At 47.1% G+C, this 20,523-nt stretch overlaps 2 protein-coding genes across 3 annotated transcripts in view; one reads left to right on the forward strand and one right to left on the reverse strand.

The window, feature by feature from the left end:
- Positions 1-7,204: 7,204 nt before the first annotated feature.
- On the reverse strand, positions 7,205-18,541 carry EMX2 (empty spiracles homeobox 2). Its single transcript, XM_084846108.1, has 3 exons — positions 17,595-18,541; positions 14,428-14,612; positions 7,205-8,827 (listed from the first exon to the last, which is right to left on the reverse strand). Exons 1-3 carry the CDS (start codon positions 17,989-17,991, stop codon positions 8,660-8,662), a joined length of 750 nt encoding a protein of 249 aa, XP_084702234.1. The 5' UTR covers positions 17,992-18,541; the 3' UTR covers positions 7,205-8,659.
- The window catches only part of LOC146350984 (uncharacterized), a 140,716-nt gene continuing 138,734 nt past the window's right edge, over positions 18,542-20,523 (forward strand). Inside the window, exon 1 of one of the 2 annotated variants that reach the window (XR_014789463.1) lies at positions 18,542-18,745. Coding sequence is in view for 1 of the 2 variants with exons in the window: in XM_084846120.1 (XP_084702246.1) it covers positions 18,585-18,745 (161 nt within the window). In the remaining variant the exon portion in view is untranslated. The remainder of the gene's footprint in view (positions 18,746-20,523) is intronic. The other variant, XM_084846120.1, reaches the window with a different exon arrangement.

Consider the following 20,523-nt stretch of genomic DNA (forward strand, 5'->3'; position numbering starts at 1 on the left):
GCCAAGTGCAATAGACAGCGGAGCTATAAATATTAGCCGATTTTCCCCTGCAGGGAGGAGAAAGCTGAGGATTTCCCCCCCCCCTCAAAACAGGCCCTTAGGGGAGATCCTGACAGCTGCTGAAATTGCTCCAACAAATGCATTGCAGTGGAGATCAAGGATAAGACCTGTCCATCCGGGGTATTTACCAACACGGGGAAGGAAGATTCCTGGAGGGAGAGGCAGTAGGGACCATTTTAAAGACGCAGCCCAGGTGGATCTGTGCAAGTCGTCATCCTCGAGCCCTAGGGATGCAGGATACAAGGAGGCAAGCAGAGATGGAGGGATCGATGCCTGGAAGCTATCTGGTCGAGTTTGTAGTGGATGGGAGAGAGAGACAGAGTAAATCTGAGTGAGTGGGTGGATGAATGAATGAATGACTATGCGATTCATTGCAGCAAAGCGTCCAAAGAAAAGGTGACAAGGAAGAACTAGAGATTTATGTATGCCGGAAGATCTTTCCTGTTATGAGTGAGGAAGAGTGGTCTGCGGCAGGAAAGGAAGTCCCACAGTGGAACAAACCTATACGCTTCAGGGCTCGGTGAGAGAGATCCTGTCTAGTGCGGTTAAAATATACAGATGAGAACCTGATTAATGTTCACACTGTTTTAATACTTTCTTCACACACAGACACACAAAAAAGCCAGGGGGGGGGGGGGGGGGACGTTCTTCCACATATGGATAGTAGCAAGAAGGAGTCATGGACATCGAGTGGGTGGCAGAAAAGTCCCTGAATCTGCATTCTCCCCCCTTTCCCCCGCCAAGTGTCCAAATGCACATCAGGTGTTGCTGACGGGCTGCGTCAGCCTCTCACCGACCAGAGACGTGTCCAAGCTGCGTTGATTTGGAAAAGGCTTTTGTGCGCTCCCGGGTCAGCCAGGCACCTGCCGGCGTATTGAATTCGGGCGAGGCGTCAAATGACAGCCGCCTCTTTGACACTGCCTCCTCCACATTGGAGGTTAGCATTTTCCAGGGTGGCGGGCAGCACCCAGGAAAGCAGAAGAGAATTTCCACGGAGACCCGAAACACACCTGTTTAAAGCGCAATCCTATGCATGTTTAGGCGGAAAAAAAGTCCTACAACTCCCAGCATTCCCCAGCCAGCCATGCATCGCTCTTAGAGATGCAAGCCTGCTTTGGGTTCACTTCCAGTCGTTTCCCAGAATACTGCAGCACACGTGGGTTGTTTCAGCGCTGAAAAATAAGTTTCAGCGCAACTTATTTTTCAAAGGCACTCAGATCCTATGTGGATTTACCTGAAAGTACGTTCAACAGAAATCAAAGTAAAACTGCAGTTTTTGTCTCATTTACGACGGGGGGGGGGGGGGGGCTTGCACGATCCTTCCCCAAGTCACTTACTAACTTATAGGGTGAAATCAGTAGGATTTCCAACAACATGTTACAAATCCGGTTTAAGGCTACGAAGCAAGCACCTTTGATTAGCACAGTGCCAATAAGCTTATGAAATCTAAGCACTTCGGTTTAATCGATTTGCGGATCGAATACTTATGCTTTCTGGAAAGTATTTACTTGGAAACAAGCCCTGTTGATTTCAGCGGAACTTCCTTGCAAGAAAGAGGGTCTTAGATAGCGGGCTTGGCAGAAAATATGGTCCACTTGAACAGCGACTTACTTTCTGCATAAAGTAAAAATAAAAAGGGGGGGGGGAATATGTTTAAGATGGAAGTCAGTAGTCCTGGAGTCCTCAAGCCACTTGGCAAAGCACATGAGATTGGCACCCCGACCCTTAATGCGTTTGTCTGCAGGCAGACTTCATTGATCACAAATGACTTTATTACTACCTTGAATATTTCTATAGGGGGATGGGTGGAGAGATTCTAGCAGATTGGGAAGCTCTGGAAGAGCTCCCGAAGCAGTTATCTGGAATCCGGAGCAACGTAAAGGGCAAATTAGTTCATTCGCAAAATCTGGAGTAAAAAGGAGCGCGCGGGGGGGGGTGGGGGGGAGTATCCCGGGATTCCCTCTATGCTGTTTGACATCTCGCTTCCCTGGCCCGGGAGCTAAGCACAAAAGGCCAATTAAAAGCCAAGCGCCGCAGATTAATCAGACCTTTTGCTTTCAAGTGCTGCTTCTCCTTCTCTCTCACTTTCATTCTCCCCCCCCCCGCCCCCCATCGCCTTAATAGCTGAGAGCGTCCTAGCAGGACAAGTCCTGGCAAGGAGCAAGGTTACTGCTAAGGGTCAGTAGGTTCTCTAAACTCCGACTTCCACGGCGCAGCGGGGGCTATTTGGAGAAGTAAATCAATTGATATATTATTAGCTCTAAGTAGTTATGAAACACTGGAGGGGAAAGAGGAGAGCGCGAGCCAGGGCTGGGAAGAGCGGCTGTATCAATGGATCTCTGGAGAAGCAGCGCGGAGTTTCCTCGTCTCATTTCCTAACCTCACGCTTAAACAGTTCCTTTGGGCTGATCAGAAAGGTCCTTCATTTCCGTCATGCTCGGCAGAGGCTGACTGACGGCAGAGTCCATTAAGAGCTGCTGGTCAGAGAACAAACTCTACAAGCGCCTGGAGGACAGCCCCTTATGTACACTTACTTGGGAGTAACACCACCACCCCGGTTGAACAAAGTGGGATTTACTTCCAGGTAAACATACAGAGGGATTAGACTGTAAGAAGGCCCTATTCACGCACCACTTAGGATCCAGAGTGAAGTCGCCTCCAAACGAACCACAAACCACAAGAGAAGTTACAAAGCCCAAATATCAGAGGCGAAGTCTAGACGCAAAGGGTATGGACAAAGGTTCTTCCACTATTTACACCGGCAGCAGCTAAACACGTTTTCATGAGGTGTCCATTTGGTTTTTTTATTATTATTATTATTATTGCAATGGCCTGATCCTAGACATACTGACTCGGAAGTAAATCTCACCGAGTTCGGTCAGCGTGCTCCCAGATCAGTGCGCATGAGAGTTCAGTCTTACTTCTAAATAAATCCGGCTTATAAATCTGGTCATAGCCTTGTCAGGTCACTGCAAATCCGGATCCAGATACGTCATCAATGCACCCGCACAAATGAACCGGAATCGTAGCCGGACAACCTACTCAGTTGTGGACATTTTGGCGGCGGCGGCGCTTTTCCTTGGGCTTGTGTTTTGTTTTGGTCTGCTTTTCACGGCACCAGGGGTTCGCTCTTTTGCTCCTAAATGGGGACCGCCCTGGCCACAGAGCTGATCTCCCAACGAGATCAGCAAACCACAAATGAGGCGATAGCTCCTGCACAAATTTGATATGAAATCACATTACATTCGCCAAGAGCCCGCCAGGGTAGGAAGCAGGGAGACGTCCGGTCCGAGCCTGTGTATGTTTACTCGGAAGCAAGTCCCACTGAGATTAATGCAGCCTACTCCCGGGTAATTCATGGTCCGCGCCGCTGTCTTTAGGATCAGAGGGAGAATGGCAAAATATACTTATCAGACGGGGCCTGCGTGCTTCGTGAGGTCGCAAGGAGGCCTGTGTCGGATGGAAAATACCAAGAAGCCCGCAGGAACGAGCCGGAAAGCTGCGCTCTGAGACAGCCGGTGCAGACGCGGGTGAACGTTTGGCGGAGCGCTGCGCCTGCGCACAAACTCCCCAGGCAATCTTCCACTAGGGCCTCCGAACAGCCTTTGTTATAGATTATGATGCCTCTGCCCCCACCGACATCCAGCTTGAGTGGTCAAATAACCAGCAGGGGAAACGCTCCCTTGCGCTGCTCTTAGGATGTACGGGCAGCCAGCGAGCCTAAGTGACTTACTCCCGAGTAAACATGCGTAAGCTTGCGCCTTTACACACTTCCTAGGGAGTAAGCCCCCGCTGAACACATGGGGACTTACTTCTGAGTAAACAGGCATAGGACTGCCTTATTAATCCCTTGAAATGAGTCTGAGCGGTCCAGTTCTTACTTTGGGAGTAAACCAAATCCATACTGGAGAACTAAACAGGACAGATCAAATGCAGGCGCGGAACAGAAACGAGGGTGGCCACTGCCGCTGTGATGGCTGCCTCCAGCCCAGAACCTGAGCCAGGCTCGGAAAGGTCGCGAAGTAGAGGAAGAGACGTCATCACAACGACACACACACACACACACACACCCCTCTACCGCTGGTATGGTGGACGCACAGGCGCGTAGTCATTTCAAGGACAGTTTTTTTAGAAATAATCGGAGGACAGAAAAAAGAACTAAGAAAATAAAGGGGGGAGAGAAGAGACGCTGAGAGTAAGCCCGTTTTGATCAATTGGATTTATTTTGAGTAAACCCTGCATAAGATCAGGTTGCAAGCGCCTGTGTGTGTGTGTGTGTGTGTGAGAGAGAGAGAGAGAGAGAGAGAATCAAAGCCAGTGAGAAATACATATATTTTCTAGAAACTAGGAGAGAACGCGAAAGAAAAGTTTTTCCTACAACCCTTTGTGGGGAAACGACCTTCCCGAACCTCGTCCTCCACCCGCGGCTCCTAACCTCGCTCCCCTTTCCATCTCCTCCTCCGCTCCTTTCATGTTTCCAAACTCGGTTTGGCCCCTAAGTCTGGCCTGGATGCATCCTTGGGGTGCAAAGTTCGCCGCTGTCCCGCCTTCCAGAGCCAGCAGCAGCCTGAGTAATCCGGGACACTTTAAAAGAGATGAATTAATAAAGCAAATGAGGACTTAATAATTCCGAGCGTCCTGCTTATGGAAAGGGGGGGGGGGTGGAAGAGAGAGAGGAGAAAGTGCGCCCAAATTGTTTGCAGTGGATCAAGGCGAGCCGCCTTTTGCTTCACTTTCTTTATCTTAATTCCGACTTGAAAAGATATAATTATCTAGTTTGAACAGAGCTGCTATCAAATCCTTCTTTAGGCAGGGAAGGGGGAAGCTGGAGTGGGCTGCAGTGTTCTGAGCCGCTCGGTGGAGCCTGAGATAGCGAGTAATGAAGTTGTGGAGTCCTCAGATACAAAGGGCATTAACCTCATTAGCATGAAACCTTTTCTTCTAGCCATTGTGGGACTCTTTCAGACTCCTAATCCCCCCTATTTTCAAAGCTTGGTTTGTAATAAAGCTTTTAGGGGGTTTTCCCCCCCAAAGCTAATAGCATTCTCTGAAGATTTTATTGCTGTTACGCTACATAGGACGCTTAAGTCCCCCCCCCCTTTCTGTCTGTCTTTTCTCCTTTGCACTTTATGGGAATATGTGTGTGTGTGTGTGTGTACACGCATACACACACACACACACTGCCCATCCCAAAAGATAGAGTCCCTGGATCCTGCAGGAATAGGCTTTAAAACGTCAAGATAAAAAACAATTTCGAGTAAGAAAGCCAGAACCCAGGAAATCGGTATTGCGCAGATTTGATTTGATTTTAGTAGGGTTGGGAGTTTTTATTTTAAAGGTTAAAAAAACGAACCTATTGCCCGATTTATTTCGAACGAAGTTTAAAAGAGAGAAGAGTGGGGGGGGGGGGAGAGGGTAAAGGAAAGTATCTTAGAAGTATGGCTCCTAGATTTGAAGTGGAAAGCGGGGAGGGGCAGAGGATTTTTCTGTGGGCACCGCCTTGTTATTTCAAACCGCTCTAAGCGGAAAGTCACTCATTAAGATCGAAAGGAGAAACAAGGGGTACCACACACAAAAAAAATAAAAGGCAGAAGAGAAAGAACCCGACTGGACCTTTTAATTCCAATTTCCATAGGTTCCTATAGTGGACAGCACGTGCGTGGAATGTCTAATCTCAACTTTTCAAGGCAGGTTGTTTAACAAAGCTGGTATTTTCGCGACGCATTGTAACTTCGCCTTATCACAGTGTAAAGGGTAGTCAGATTGTCCTAAATTATGTCCAACTAGCCCCCCTGGATCCACGGATTAAGAGATTAAAGGAGACCACTGGGCAATAGCTCCTCGTTCCCCTTCATATTCCTGGTATGATAATTGCCTAAACTGATTTGCACTTCCACAAAAAGTCTTTGTAACTGGAACACTGCAGACGAGGTTTGCGCTGTCAATGGGAAGAAAACTGATTAATGCTCCCTATCAGGCTAAGGAGCAAATGAAGCATGAATTAAATTTTTAAAGGGGGAAAAAAACCGGTACCCCAGAAAGCCAGCTAGCTTCCTCAAGGATTACGGAAACTTTTTGCCCCTTTCCTATTAAAGCTGGCATCTCTCCCTTTCTCCTTTAGAAGGGACTCTCCCTTAGGAAGTATAAACAATAACACCAACATAAAATGAAAACATGCGACCGACCGTATTTTCAAGATCAGAACTGAAATGTTCCATCTCGCAACAATTAAACGCCTCATTATACTACTTAAAGTTTGGCTTAAGCACCGTCCTTAAACCGTTCAGACAGCGAAATCCTATGCATGCTTACGCAGAAGTCGCATTGAGTGCAACCAGACTTACTCCCATGTTAAAGGTGTATAGGCTTTCAGCTCTACTTGGAAGAAAATTCGACTGGGATAAAAGAGCTTTTACATCCAAGCATACCATGAGGTTAAAATGAGGCAGCGCAACCCCCAATTAAAACAAATGGGGTGTTTGGTAGCCTATTTCCATGGAAGTCTCACTGATTCAAATGGGACTTATTTCCCAGTTAATCATGCAGTTTTACCCAGATTTCAGCTGAACTGTATGTATTTGGGCTCAGCAGTTAACAGATCAACCAATAACATTCCTTGGATTTATACCAGGACTAAGAGTCTATTGCACAGCCTCGTCCTACTCCTAACCACAGGCCTAAGAAGGAAACCCCTTTTATTAGGATAGAACTTTACTTCTAATAGGCTTTGATACATGTGCAAGACTTATTCCAGTCCAGGGGCTCATTCACAGGTACACACCAACAAACCCCAGTTTGCTCCTGTTCAAATGGGCAGCTAGCTAATCTTGACTGGGTAAAGTTGTATGACACTCCTATTTTCACACACTTCTTTATCAAATTCACATTCACAGATGCACACTTTTAAAAATGTAGGTGTGCCAGTACAAAATCCTCCATTTGCTCCTCAAATGGCTTGAAAAATTACATTTGATGATCAGTGCGACTTGGGAAAATAAATATTTTGGTCCTTGTATTCTGGGGGTGGGGGGGGTGTCTGACTGAAGACACCAATAAATACGGGTCATGAAATTTTAGGTCTATGGGCAGGCAGAGGGGGAAAGTGGGATTAACCTTTTGGGAAAAAATATTGCTTAAAATTGTTAGGCCATATTGATAAATCTTTATTGACAAAATATTGACATTGAGATACTTCTTGGAAGTATATAGTGTGTTAGAATTCTAACAAATTAAACACAAAAACACAAAAATATTTACATTCTGGTAAAGAAGACATTAAGGAAACATTTGTCATTTTAGTAGCTCTATAATCTTGGAACATCAACATCATCCTCATCAGTGCTAGAAATTCATTCCCAGTGAAAAACCGGGTCTGGGTTGAAGCCTTCCCCAACCTGGTGCCCTCCAGCTGTGTTGGACTACAAATCCCAGAATCCCCAGCTTCTGAGAATGCTGGGAATTGTAGTCCAACACAGCTGAAGGCCATCAGGCTAGGAATGCTGGGATCTGTAGTCCAATACAGCTGGGGGCTGGCTGGGGATGTTGGGAGTTGTAGTCCAACACAACTGGAGGGTGCCAGGTTGGGGGAAGGCTGCCAGGGCATGGGGAAAGAAGCCATAAACAAAGTTTTAGAATTGGGACTGTTTTCTTTAAGTCTCTCTCTCTCTCTCTTTTGCAGCAAGAATGATAAAAGTTTCCTCCTCCCAACCCAACCCCATTTCTTCAAAGGTTATCCATTTGGGGGAAGCAAAAAATAAAAGTAAAATAAAAATAAAAAATAGAATTTGTTACCACTACTTCATTGAGTTTTCACAACCACGTTGACGCCAGAAGTTATCATAAAAAGGTTTACAGACTGCACAGTTTCTCGTAAAATAAATTTTAAAAACACACAGAACCTGTCTCAGAGGAGAGAAAAAAAACATTACAGTTCATGTCTGCCTGTCTTTAGCAATCGGGGTTTATTTTTTAAAGCCCTCCACCCGCCTTCTTCTTCCGCCTCCCACAAGGTCTTAAAAAAAAAAAAGGCATGCAGTTCAAGTTTCTGGAACAGGTGTGTCGATTTTGGCTGGGTGTGGAATTCTCTCTCCCAAAGACTGGGCGAAAATCAGAATAATTATTAATAATAAATCCCTCCTGAAGTGCAAAGCGTCCTCTACGGTAGTGTGTGTGTGTGTGTGTCTGTTTGTGCGCGTGTGCGTGCGTGTATTTCCCTTTAAACATTTGGAGCGATTTGAGTTTGAATCGCGAGAAATAGAATATTTGTCAATCATCTCGTCTCGGTGGTTTGGCTTTGATTGACAGATTCCCCTCCCCCTCCCCCTGTTTTTTGTACCAGTGCAGGACCAGCAAGACCACCGTTTGGACTGACTTCTCGCTAGCCGGCCGGCTGCCTGTCGCCCCTCTCAACGGCCCGCTCTCTAAACGAGAATCGCCTTGCTGTGATCAAGCCGGGCTTCTTCTTGTCCCTCTCCCTGCCCCGCCACTCACTTTCCTGGGCTTGTCACGCGCCTTTAACACTTGCGTTGTCCGTGGAAAAGTCTGTTAAGTGCCAGCGTGGAGGTTGGCTTCTTTCTTTCTTTAAAAAAAGAAGGATGATTTAATCGTCTGACGTGACGTCAATCTCTTCTGGGCTGGCTTGTTTGGTGGCGATCCTCCACCGGTTAATATGATGAGTCCCTTTTTTCTTCTGCTGGGAGTCCGAACCTTCTTCTTCCAACTTCTGCCGCTTGAACTTTGTCCGACGGTTCTGAAACCAAACTTTTACCTAGGGAGGGGAAAACACAGGCGGCCGTTAGCTTCCCCGTAAGTCCCCACCCCCAAAAAAATTTAGAAAGAAATCAGCCTGATTTGCGCGGAATGTATGCCCACCATCGGACTGTTTCTACACCTTTCCGGGATAAACTGCGGAGAAGGGGGGGGGGGGGCTACTGGGAGGTAATTAGCCCGGAGAAGGGAGAACACCACTTGTTCAGAACAGGTCCCATGCGCGGTGCGTTTCTTCGTGTCAGGCTTACACATTTTGATACAGGTCTGTAGTATCATATAATCCAGGCGGGCAGGGGGTAGATCTAGTTCAGGCTCATGGGATCTACTTTGTGTTGTTGTTTTTAGAACCCCGACATCCACCAACCGGGCAAAAGACATACAGTTAATTAAAGACATGCCGAACCCAAGAGTTTGTCTCGAGTACCAAAACTGAATTGAGTTCATCGTCCTTCCACCCCAAAATGCACTCCTGGTTGAGTCAAACTTGGTTCATTGCAGCAGTATAATATTCTCGCGATTGTTAAATGATTAGGAATCAGCCTTTGCCGATCTACTGCTAAAGCACTCGGAGATTTGCTAATAGATCCCGATATAAGCGCAGCCCACCCCCTGATATAATGAGCAGGACCACAGACATTAAATATACGTTGCATATCAATAGGGTATACTATTCTCAGCCCAACAACAGCCCAATAGGATATCCTCAGCCCACTAAGGCTACAACCCGGGCTTCTTTACTAACACGGAAGCATGGTCACAGTGAACTCAGTCTTCTGAGTAACCACGCACAGGGTGGGGCTGGGATTTCTTTTCCGGTAAAAGTCTTTGAGATCCGGCATTAACAGTCCAGGATTCTTCCTCCCTGTAAGTGCCATGTGGCCATGCGGTGCGATCCTATGCATCTTTACCCGGGACTTGTGCCGCTGATTTAAGTGGCGCCTATTCATGAGAAAGTGCGCCTATTATATAAAACTGCCTTCAGACTCATTCTCTCTCCCCCCCTCCCCCATTCTAGAAATTCCAGACGATTTGGTGGTTGAAGATCCTACGCACGCTTACTGCGAAGTAAATTTCATAGAAATTAATGGGACTTCCTGTTGCTTAGGGAGACAATGCCAGGATGAAGGCAATCTCATTGACTTCACGGGAGCTAACCTCCTGCCTCGCCTGGAACTCAGTTAAGCCGCAGTAATTGGGGTTTAAGACTAATCCCCCACTTTAAGCACAGTCCTTGGAAATATGCCCCCATTGATTTCAACTTAGGGCTGCAGCTTTTCACCCTGATTCTGAACTCATCTGTGGCATTAAATACCCCCTGAAATCAATAGGGCTCCTGTCCCAAGAAAATCGTTTAGGATCAGGTGCCGATGTGCTTAAAATGCCAGCGCTTTCAACTCTGCTGTGGATCCTACTGGCAGAATCGGGTTTTTTAATCTAAAGAGGTAAGTGGGGTGGAGGATCTGGCTGTAATCGGGCTACCAGTACTTATCCTCCAGCACTAAACTTGTGCGCCATATAGAGGCTGCAACCCACCACCCATTTGTTCCAGAGTAGCCATAATAAGGTCAATCCAAATTCGTGGGAGTAAGTGGTCTGTTGCTACTAGTGCATTTCTATTCCGCCTTATAACCACACCGCATGGTAGGCCTCGGCCCTATTCTCATTTACCTGCAAACAAGCCCGCTGCACTTAAACCGAATTTACTGCCGAGTAAATTCCATTAGCATTGCAGCCTTACCTCCCAATCCTAAACCGGGTTTAGATGGAAATGAGCCCCGTTGATGCGGTCAGCTTTAATTCCGTATGAAGAGGTATGAGAATCGGGATATGCAAGTATTGCCCAGGTATCTACATCTATGCCCATTCACACGTGCACGTGCGTCTATATACAGTCCTCGGTATTTCTGCAAATCTAAATCCACACATTTGTGTTTAGAAGGACGTGATTGACAGAAAGCAGAGACTTCGCCGGAGGGCGTGTGTATGATTTGCAGTCATGTCTATACATTGTTAATATACACAATACGTTACAGTATAAGTTCCTCTATAGAAGTTAATATTTGCCCATACTATTCTCTTACAAATGTCTGTGTATGCATTTTAGAAACGCATTTTCCGAGCCACATAGTTATCGCATATATACCTCCTGCACATATGAATCTTGTATGCGTGTGTCCGAGTTTCCCCTCTCCAGTACACATATTTACGCTTCAGGCAGAGATATCTTATATTTATATCCACTGCACTTTACATAAGAAAATGTTTTGGGATGGAGACACTAATTATCGGTTTTAGTTTAAAAAAATATTAATCACATTGCAATCATATCTTAAAAAAAAAAAAAAAAGACCCAGTAATGTAGACTTGGTTGTATTTTTACTTCTTGTTTTTCTCATACCATTTAATATTGGTGATCTGCTCCTGACTGTAAAGCATTTCTTACAGTTGAGCCTTTAGAAGTTTTAGATAGATGGATGGATAGACAGATAGTCGCACGGTTCAGGGAAAGAGGGAGAATTCTAGATGAACCTAAAGGGCTCAGCCAAGTTTCAAGTTAATTTAGAAAAAGCTTTTTAAAGGTGGAGGAGGGGACGATCCAACCGTAATTAAAAATAATAAGAGGGAAAAACTGAAGAGCTCCGTTAATTAAGTAGGAGGTTCGAATTCTGCATGCTTTAAATAGACACCTCTTTTGTACGGAGCGCCTCGTTATTATCAAAGGAGGAAGAGGAACATATTCCCCAGCGATTCTTTGGTGACAGTGGACATGAAAAATGGGGAAGCCCTTCAAGTACCTTGGGGGGGGGGGAGGGAAGCCCCTGTGAATTTGCTTTGGGTCGCCTAAATCTGAATTAAACATAACCAACTGACCCTGTCAGTCATTTAATTACAGATCGTATTGATCCCGAAATTATCTCCAAAGACACACACACGCACACGCACACACTCCTTGTTGCGGCCAAAGGTAAACACGATTTTTCAAAAAAGCAATTTCTGCTCTGATTCGGCCTGAAAATGCCTGATAAAGGCCCTGCACGTAAGGGCAGGGGAGGGGAAAACATAAATCCGAAAACGGGACCATTTTAATAAGCTCCTTTAACCCGCTTCGCTGCCCCTTCAGAAGCCCTTCGCTGCCCGACGCCCCTTTCCCCACATCTCGGCTGCATTTTCATATTCTCCCCAAAGTCTCCCATTTAAATAGCCGAGCGGGGAACAAGGGGTGAGTTTAATTCGCCTTTCAGTTTGCTAATTGAAGGGGACGACGGTTCACTTCTCCACGCCGATCTCCAAAGGGGAGCTCGTTTTGTCGGGGGCCGGGGGCCCTGACACCGCCACAAAAGACCCCGACCAGCTTCGGAATCAAGCGGGACAAAGACCACCTTAAATACTGCTTTGCCAGTGGAAATCAGCCGGTGACCAGCCCCTTGTTCCGCGAACCTCATCAAAGTGGCGATCCATTTACTGGGGTTTGTTAGGGGAGACATTTTAAAACAAAAGGTCCAGCGTCTTTAATGCTTTCTTTCTCTCTTTCAGTCCCCCCTCCCCCCCCCCGCTCCGCCCCAAAGAAAAGCAGGAAGGGAGGGTAGGGAAAAAAAGTGTTACAACTTAATCCGACCAAAGAACGTTACTGTTTACTGGGAACTTTGAACTAAGCTGTGTCTATTTCTCTCTCTTCCCCCTCCCTTTCTTCTTCTCCTTTTTGCCTTTAAATGCAGAGCCCGTCATAGAGCAAGAGAGAACATTCTCTTCGAAATTTCCCCGGCCTCTTGGAAGGAGAGAAAGACATTCGAAAAGGCGATCGCACGGTTGTTGTTGGGTTGTTGTTTTTTTTTAGGGATGCCACTAACAAAGCATTCTGAAAAACAGGGAGAGGTGGAGAAGAAGTAGTTCTCTCAAAAACAAGAACAGCCTTCACATCTATAGCCAAACCAACCATCTGGTTGAAAACGCGCGCACGCACACAGGCGCGCACCCCCCCCCCCACACACACACGGCAGCTGGGCCATCGAAGAGGCCTTAAAGATGAATTTGATCTGATCTCTCCCCTTCTCCCCCCCCCCCTCTCTCACACACACCCTCCCACCTAAGGTTAATATACAATGGATCATTCTCCCTGGCACACTCTCCAAGAAACCAACGCAGCGCTTGGTCTGGGCAATTGTCAAACAACGCCGTTCTTCCAATCGGATTGCCCTGCACACCATCTTTTTGATGTGGCTCTTTCCTCCACCACCGGCCCGCTTTATCATTGTTTCCTTGGCAGGATTTACTGGAGGATCGGGGAGATATCTCCGTGCTTGGCATCGGCAGAACTTCAAAAAAACACCCAGATTTCCAGTCACCTGGAAACCTCCACACACCATCTATCCTCAACACAGTTAAGCCAGATTGAAGGCTGCCTGGGCTCCAATGCAAATGAGATACAGGCTCTTTTGGAGATCGCACTGAAACTCGTGGGACTTAAACATCTCCTAGTTCTGGGTTTGAGCTCCTGTCAATCGACTCCCACAGCCCTGTTCTAAAGACTTTGGGTTCCATCGAAATCAGCGGAGCCTTTCACTTCCAAGCAAATGTGTTCAGGTCAGGATAGGTCGGTAAACTGACTTAAGTACAATTACTTTGTTGTAAGTGGGTAGTGAGTGGATCAGGCCATATAGGAAGAGACAGGAGAGGATACACTTTCGATTTCAAAAGACAAGAAAGGAAAAGATATCTAACTTTCCTGTTTAGATTGCTCTGTCTTTTGTTTGAAATTATCAGAGTCCTAATTTTATAGGGTTTCAGGAGCAAAAACAACACCCCTTTCTTTCCCAAACCAAGTCTACTCCCTAAATAACAAAATAAACATTACCTCTGTATGTCACAGTTCCAAAACGAGCATACAATAATTCCACGGAAATTGACTGAATAAGTTTCAGCAATGGCAAATGCCCATTTCTTATTTTAAAAACTTCTAAAAATGCAGCTCGTTATAAAAAAAGGCTTCAAATCAAGCTCTCAGTTTGTTCTTCCACCTTGAAAATTGAGCAGGGATAATCCCAACAGCAACGGATCCGGAAGCCAGTTCAGCCCAGCTATCTTGATTAACAGTGCAATCCTAGATGTGTCTTCTCTGAAGTAAGCCCCATTGAATTCAGTGGGACTTACTCCCAAATGGAGGGGTATAGAATTCTAGCCTGAAGATGATAAAATCCTATTAAGGTGGCCCAGGTGAAATAGTCTATTACTTTTACTTACATGGCTTGTATTGTCAATCTAGATGAGAAAAGCATTGACTTTACAGACTATGAATAAACTACTTCCTGAACTCTTTCTTTAAGAAAAAGAAAAAGAAAAGAAAGACTAATCTTTGGGTTAACCACCAGAATCCTACATGGGGGGGGGGGGGCAGAGAGAGAGAGAGAGAATCCTACCAGGTAACAAAAGGAGAGAGTTTCGCCTGCCCCAGTCAAGCACATTATCACACCTCATCCTTTTTACACATGAACCAGGCCCTGGGGGGGAGTGAGGAGGGAATGCAGACACTGCGCCTGAAGCTGCGTTTTTCGGAAGCTGAGTGCGCGCTGGAGTGGCGGGCATGGGACACGCTCTCCTTACCTGAGTTTCCGTAAGACTGAGGCTGTGCGCCAGTTGCTTTCTCTCCGCTCCTACGACATAGTGATTTTTCTCAAAAGCGTGCTCCAGTCTCAGCAACTGGGATGGGGAAAAGGCGGTGCGGATCCGTTTAGGTTTCCTGGCTAGTGCATTGTGCAAGAGGAAGCTCTCCGGACTAGTTTCATTGCCTGGATTGCAAGACAGCCAGAAAAACAGAGTTATATTCGTGAGCCAACCAAGTCGACCTATTGGTCTTTCGCTTCTCAAACTGGGGGACAAGAGGAGGGGGCACAAGGGAAAGTTTTCCCATTATTTTTAAACCCATCTTTAATTTGGTGTTTTGCTTGGAAGGAATTTCCTACTTAATTTGCGCTTTAATTTCCCCCAGAAAACATTGGGGGGGGGGGAGAGACTGGGAGCGAAGAAAAGCAGCAGCAGCTTACACAGAGAGCGAGAACAGAACGAAACTAACAAGACTCACTCGCAGAACGTTGTCCAAGAATGAAATCGAAGAGAAAATGCCAATCGGTTGGTTTGATGTCCTTTTAAACGCTGGCCCTTCGGGGGAAGGGGAAATAGAGCTTAGGTGTACCTTTAAAGTAACCGGCTTCGGATTATGTGGGAGGGGGAAACGAGGGGGAAGAAGCCATCTCAATAACGAAGGCAAGGAATTATTTCAGCAGTTTAGTCATTCTCATCAATATTCAGATAGATAAGCCCGAGGATGTGTGAGAATCTTCTAGGAGACCCAGATTTCCAGACGGGATCCCTCCAGATCCACATCGGAAGTTTTCTGCCCCCTTATTCCTGCCGACCCCCTTGACAGGGAGGAGACCCTTCCTCTTGGTCCATGTTTTATAGCCTGTTTGCTTGTCTATAGGAAAATAGACACGCTGTCTGTAGGAAAATACCCGTATGAGGTAGAGTGACTGCCCCTGCAACTGTCCCTCTTGAAAACGTGGAGCAGCAGGAAGAACTGCTTTTGCCAACATCTGTCTTACAAAATAAATGGAAGAATTCTTGTCCTCTAAACCGGAATGTGGACTAAAAAGTGTGTGGGGGGGTCTTCATCTCTCTCATACACGCGCATTCGTCACCTCTCAATTACTATCTCTGGCGAAGCTTTAAGAAGCTTTGAAAACACCCGTCCCCAGAATCGCTCTTCCTCTGTTTTGTGTTTCGATCGTTTCACCGAGAGAGGCTGTTATTTCAATCAGAAGGTGGCAACAACAGCAGGCAAATCCTTCCTTTTCGCTGGTGCCCTTCAACAAGCTGTTCACGACAGGGTGGGGGGTGGAGAATGATGGGGTGAATGAAACCCATAATCTTCTACGGAGAGGTTATAACAATACTCGCTGCCTCCTCTCCCTGATCGGGAACTACTCCAATTTTAAATAAGTGGCTGCTGGATTCTCTCCCCCCGCCCCACCATATTCATTGCTTTATTTTTTTTTATTTCTAAAATTTGTGAGGAGAGCTTAATGAGAGAGGTGGCTTCCAAAAAAATACTTCCCAAGGTATTAAAAATGCTTGGGATTTCAACTATGGACAACACACACGTAGTAGAACAAATGTCCTACAGGAGGAAATCTCCATTGATTGTTGACCCAACTTTCCTATTATCCTTCAAACCATGTTTAAATGTTTGGCCTGCCAAAGGCACCAGGCGTGTAAATTTTCCCTGACCAAGCTGGTTTCTCTCACACCTGCGTTGAACCGGGGGTTGGGGGGAGGGGAGAGAAGGCAATATTATAAACCAGGTCAGTTTGATCTCCCTCTCTTTTTTAGTGCTAATTTACCTATGCAAACTATTGAAATGTGATGGATCGATTTATAGATTTATTTTGCTAAGCCTTCACTATTTATGGGTGTTTTTTTCTGAGAGAGATAACCTACAGTTTTCTGGAAGAGGGCCGTGAAAGAAGCTAAGCCAAAACACGAACAGACCCCCTAAAGACCTTATTGCAGAGCGATCCTAATGGTTGTTTTTGTTTTGTTTGTTTACTGAGAACTGAAGACCCGCTGACTTCAAACTTCAAAGGAAGGTACTCCAGTGAGTTAGTTCCATCGGTGTGGTTAGGAGACTGCAGCTTTGGAAGTGAATAGCTCCTGTGGGCTGCAATCGGACTTACAAGAAATGCCTTAAGGATTGCTGTGGCAAAGCCTGCCAAATAAAAAAATACCGAATAATTTTCAAAACATTAACCCTGCGTTTCAGACCGGTTTACTGGGCTGTCTTGCACCTTTCGAAAGAAAGTTTAGATCTCTTAAGCCCACATTTCCTCATTAAAGACTCCAAACGTAATTGATGTGTGGTTTTTGTTTGTTTGTTTAGAGTATTTTACCTGTGAGATTTCCAAAAAAAAATTTTTTAATACATTTGTAAGAATTCATTTGTGCCTCGCCCCTTCCTGGCTTTTGGTTTCTCCCCCTTTCAGCCCCGTCCTTGAATGGGGCTTCTAGTTGTCTTTTCACTTTCCATTTTCAAACAAGCCGTTTGCTTACTAATTTACTGGAGGGCTTGTCCGCTTTAACTAGGTGATTAGGACCAGATATTTTGCTGGAAGTTTCAGAAGGGGCAGCAAAGGAAGACCCAACACTACAGAGTTGTCTACTCCACAGTGGTCCCTTCTCTTCTCCCCCCCCCCGCCCCTTTCAGGCATGTCCGTGGAGGGAGCTCCTTTAGACCAAACCGACCAAGGATCACAACTTCTGTAACAAACCCTAACTGCCCGTCGTCACTCCCCGCCCGCCCCACCCCTCTCCATTCTGTAGTGACAGTTCGAACTAGTTAGCAGAAAAGGAGACCCAAGTTAGAATTCGTTTCCTCTGGATATTGGAATAGCGCCCCTCGATTAGTTCCACTTCAAGCAAGGGGCTTTTAGGATCGCAGGGACAGATAGATTCTCCTCCCCCGCATGTTGCCCCCACGCACATACCTCCACCCCCATCCTCAACCCTATTTTCGTTGAGAACCCCCCTCCCCGCGGCTTTCAGCAAATGCTTCTTTCCTTTCCCATCCGGTTGGGGTTAATGAGACAATTTCTGCCTGCAGTTTTCCAGCATGTCTCTTCCATCCCCCTTCCCACGCGCCCCCCTCCAGCCGACATTTGCAATCGGAAACCCCGAGTCCAGCTACGGTGGGGAGAAAACAGCCCCTCGGCCCTTACCTTGGAAACGATGGCCCAGATATCTGTATCGGTGTATTAGCCAGGGGTAGAAGGTGGAGGGATCCCTTTGCTGCGAGGCGAAGAGCGGGTGCGGAGAGTGCGAGGAAGGCAGCGGGTGGGCGGCCAGGGCGTGGGGCGGCGGCACCGGGTGGACCGGCACGGCGGCTGGGTTGGGCGGGTGCGCGACGGCCTCGGCAAACACCAAGTCCGGGTTGGAGTAGACCCCCCTGCCGCCCGAGTGGAAGCCGTTGAGGAAAGGGTTCATGGGGCTGGAGTTGGCATAGCTGAGCGCCGCCGGCCGGATGGGATCCTCGGCACGAGAGGCGGGCAAGGCAGGGCTGTCTTTGGCCACCAGCGACTCGATGGTGAAACAGCGCTTGGGGGTGGGCTGGAACATCCTGGCGAAGAGGCGGCGAGCAGTCTGGCCTCCGCCTTGCCCCGGCCGCCGCCGCCTCTCCTCCTCGTCGGCGGCGTCGAGGTCCCGGCGAGCAGATCGGGGCGCTCCTCGGCCGCCCCTAGATCCAGAGCCTGGCAAGCGGGCAGCTGCCGGCCACGGTGGCAGCGGCAGCAGGCGAGCTGGCCGGCCGCATGAAGAGGCGAGCGCCCGAGACGCGCTCCGCTCCACTCACTTCCTCCGCCAAAAGAAAGGGGGGAAAGTTGCTGGGCCAAGTTCTGCTTTTTAATTTTGCCTCCCCCCGCGCCTCCCCCCACCTCCGCCAGCCCCCTCTTTCCGTGGCGCAGCCCCTACTAGGTCCAGCAGCGGCAATCCATGGAGGAGCGCGATCGGGTCCCTTTGCCCAAAGTGGCGCAAACGATTTGTTAGTTCATGAGCCTAATTAGTGCCGAGGATCACATAAACAGCTTCCTCTGAAGCCTGGTAAATGGCTTGATGATTGGCCGCTATTACTCGCCTTGAGGTTGAAGGGGGAGACGCTTTAAAGTGCGTCAGAGGGGAGAGGCGAACTTCTTGGCCGACGCGATCCTGGAGGGATGGATCCAGGCCCGGACTGGAATGGACTCCCCTGCCTGCCTGCCAGACAAGAACTGGAAAGGGGGTGGGGGGACTCGCGAGAGGCAGTAAGAGAAAGGCGCCGCGGCAACAACAGCAGCCAGAGGTCCCGAGAGCCGAGTCAAGTCCCCTCAGGATGCAGGTAGGAGCGCGGGAGGTTTCACGGCGTTGATGAGAGACGGGGGAGGAGCTGAGGGATGCAGGGGGGGATTCATCCTCGGGGTTTAAAAAAAAATACACGCGCACGCAAGACACCCCTAACGCCGAACTTGATCGCCAGAGTGAGTGGGGAAATCTGGCTTTCCCGAAGAATTCTGGAAAAGATTTTTCCTTGCCGATGGGATGGGGGGGGGGGTCGGGCGGGCGGGGGAAAGCGGATGTTTGACGCCCACTGGTTCTCAGGTCCGCCCCCTGGGATATTTGGATGCCCCGAAGTGATCTGAAGCCATTGGGCGGGTCACTTTCCCTTTCTAAGGATCGCCCACAGTAATGGAGACAATCGAGTCGGAGTGGTTTAGGAAACCTCGGGAGTTTCCCCCCCCCCCCCCCGCCCAAAAAAAAACAACCCTCGGTTGATGGTTCAGCGCCTTGTTTAGCTTTTCTGGCCAACATAATGGGAGAGACTCTCAGTAACACAGAATAGCTGTAGTATACAAAACGGGGAACAGCTGAGGCTATGGCGCAGAGGCAGGCGAGTCATCCGAGAATCCGGCCTTGTCCGCATTTTCGAGCTTGCCGGGGCGTCCGGGGACGATTTTTAGGGCCTAGTCCTCCAGCTCCTATTGGCTGCTGCCGTCGAATAATTATGATCACATCCTAGTACCGCTGGCTGCTGCTTACTGTTTATTGGTAGTTAAGGATCTATTATCTATTCATCAACCTCCTATTTTTGCCAATTACACTCTTCTAAAGTGAAGTACCAGTAGGTATTTTTCACGTTTACAATTAATGATTAAAAAAAAATCTCTCGCGTATTTTAAATCTATTACACTGCGTGATTTGCTTTTGAAAGGTGCAGAAATTCCTCATGGAAATGCATATTTGTGTGGTACATGGAAAAGGGGGGAAGTCTTGTTTCAAATCACTCCAACTTTTCTTTTCCACTCCTGACCCCCCCTCTTTCATATAATTAAAGATTTCAAATAACTTGCTGTTAAATCCAGTGTTAGTCCTACGTAGAGTAGACCCATTGAAATGAATGGGACCTAAGTTAGTCATGACTGATGAAGTTAAGTCCCGTTCAGTTCAATGGGTCTACTCTATGTAGGGCTAATGGATTTAACCCTAGGTATTTTTAACGTATATGTTGCCACATTAGTATACATATATAACTCAAAATATACCTGCTTTTTCATGGAAGCTGCTAAGATTCTCCCCATCTCAGAAAAACATCAACGTTGCACTAGAAGCCATGAGAATGGGGGATCTCTCATTCTGTGAGGACGTGTGTACAATGTGTGAGTGTATGCACAAAGTGCAAAATATAGTACTTTTGTACTTGTGACCCTATGCTGTAAATGATGCAAATATAGTGAGTATAAATATATACTCATACCAATAGTTTCCAAATGGCTAACATTGTTATCAGCTATATAATATGTAAACAAAAAACAACAACCCCCCCCCCCCACCTATTTTACTCTGAAATCCATGAGGCTGAAAGAGTGTTGACCGATTAGGAACTATTTCAGCTGTATATATTCAAGAAGACAGAAGTGTGTGTGTGTGTGTGTGAGAGAGAGAGAGAGAGAATGGGTGTTCTTAAATCTTCCTTGATTTCCTACATTGAATATTCTTGCGTAGAAACAGCCCCGTGATTCCCGCCCCCCACCCCTGTACTAAAGTATAAAGTGAATATTTAATTTTCTCTTTAATGGAATACTTGATTTAACGGGGCGTTGTAAAGAAAATGGGCAACTT

This window comes from Heloderma suspectum, chromosome 3 (genome assembly GCF_057233095.1).
Source record: "Heloderma suspectum isolate Gila_16-S chromosome 3, 16-S_ref, whole genome shotgun sequence".
In the NCBI taxonomy this organism is placed as follows: domain Eukaryota; kingdom Metazoa; phylum Chordata; class Lepidosauria; order Squamata; family Helodermatidae; genus Heloderma; species Heloderma suspectum.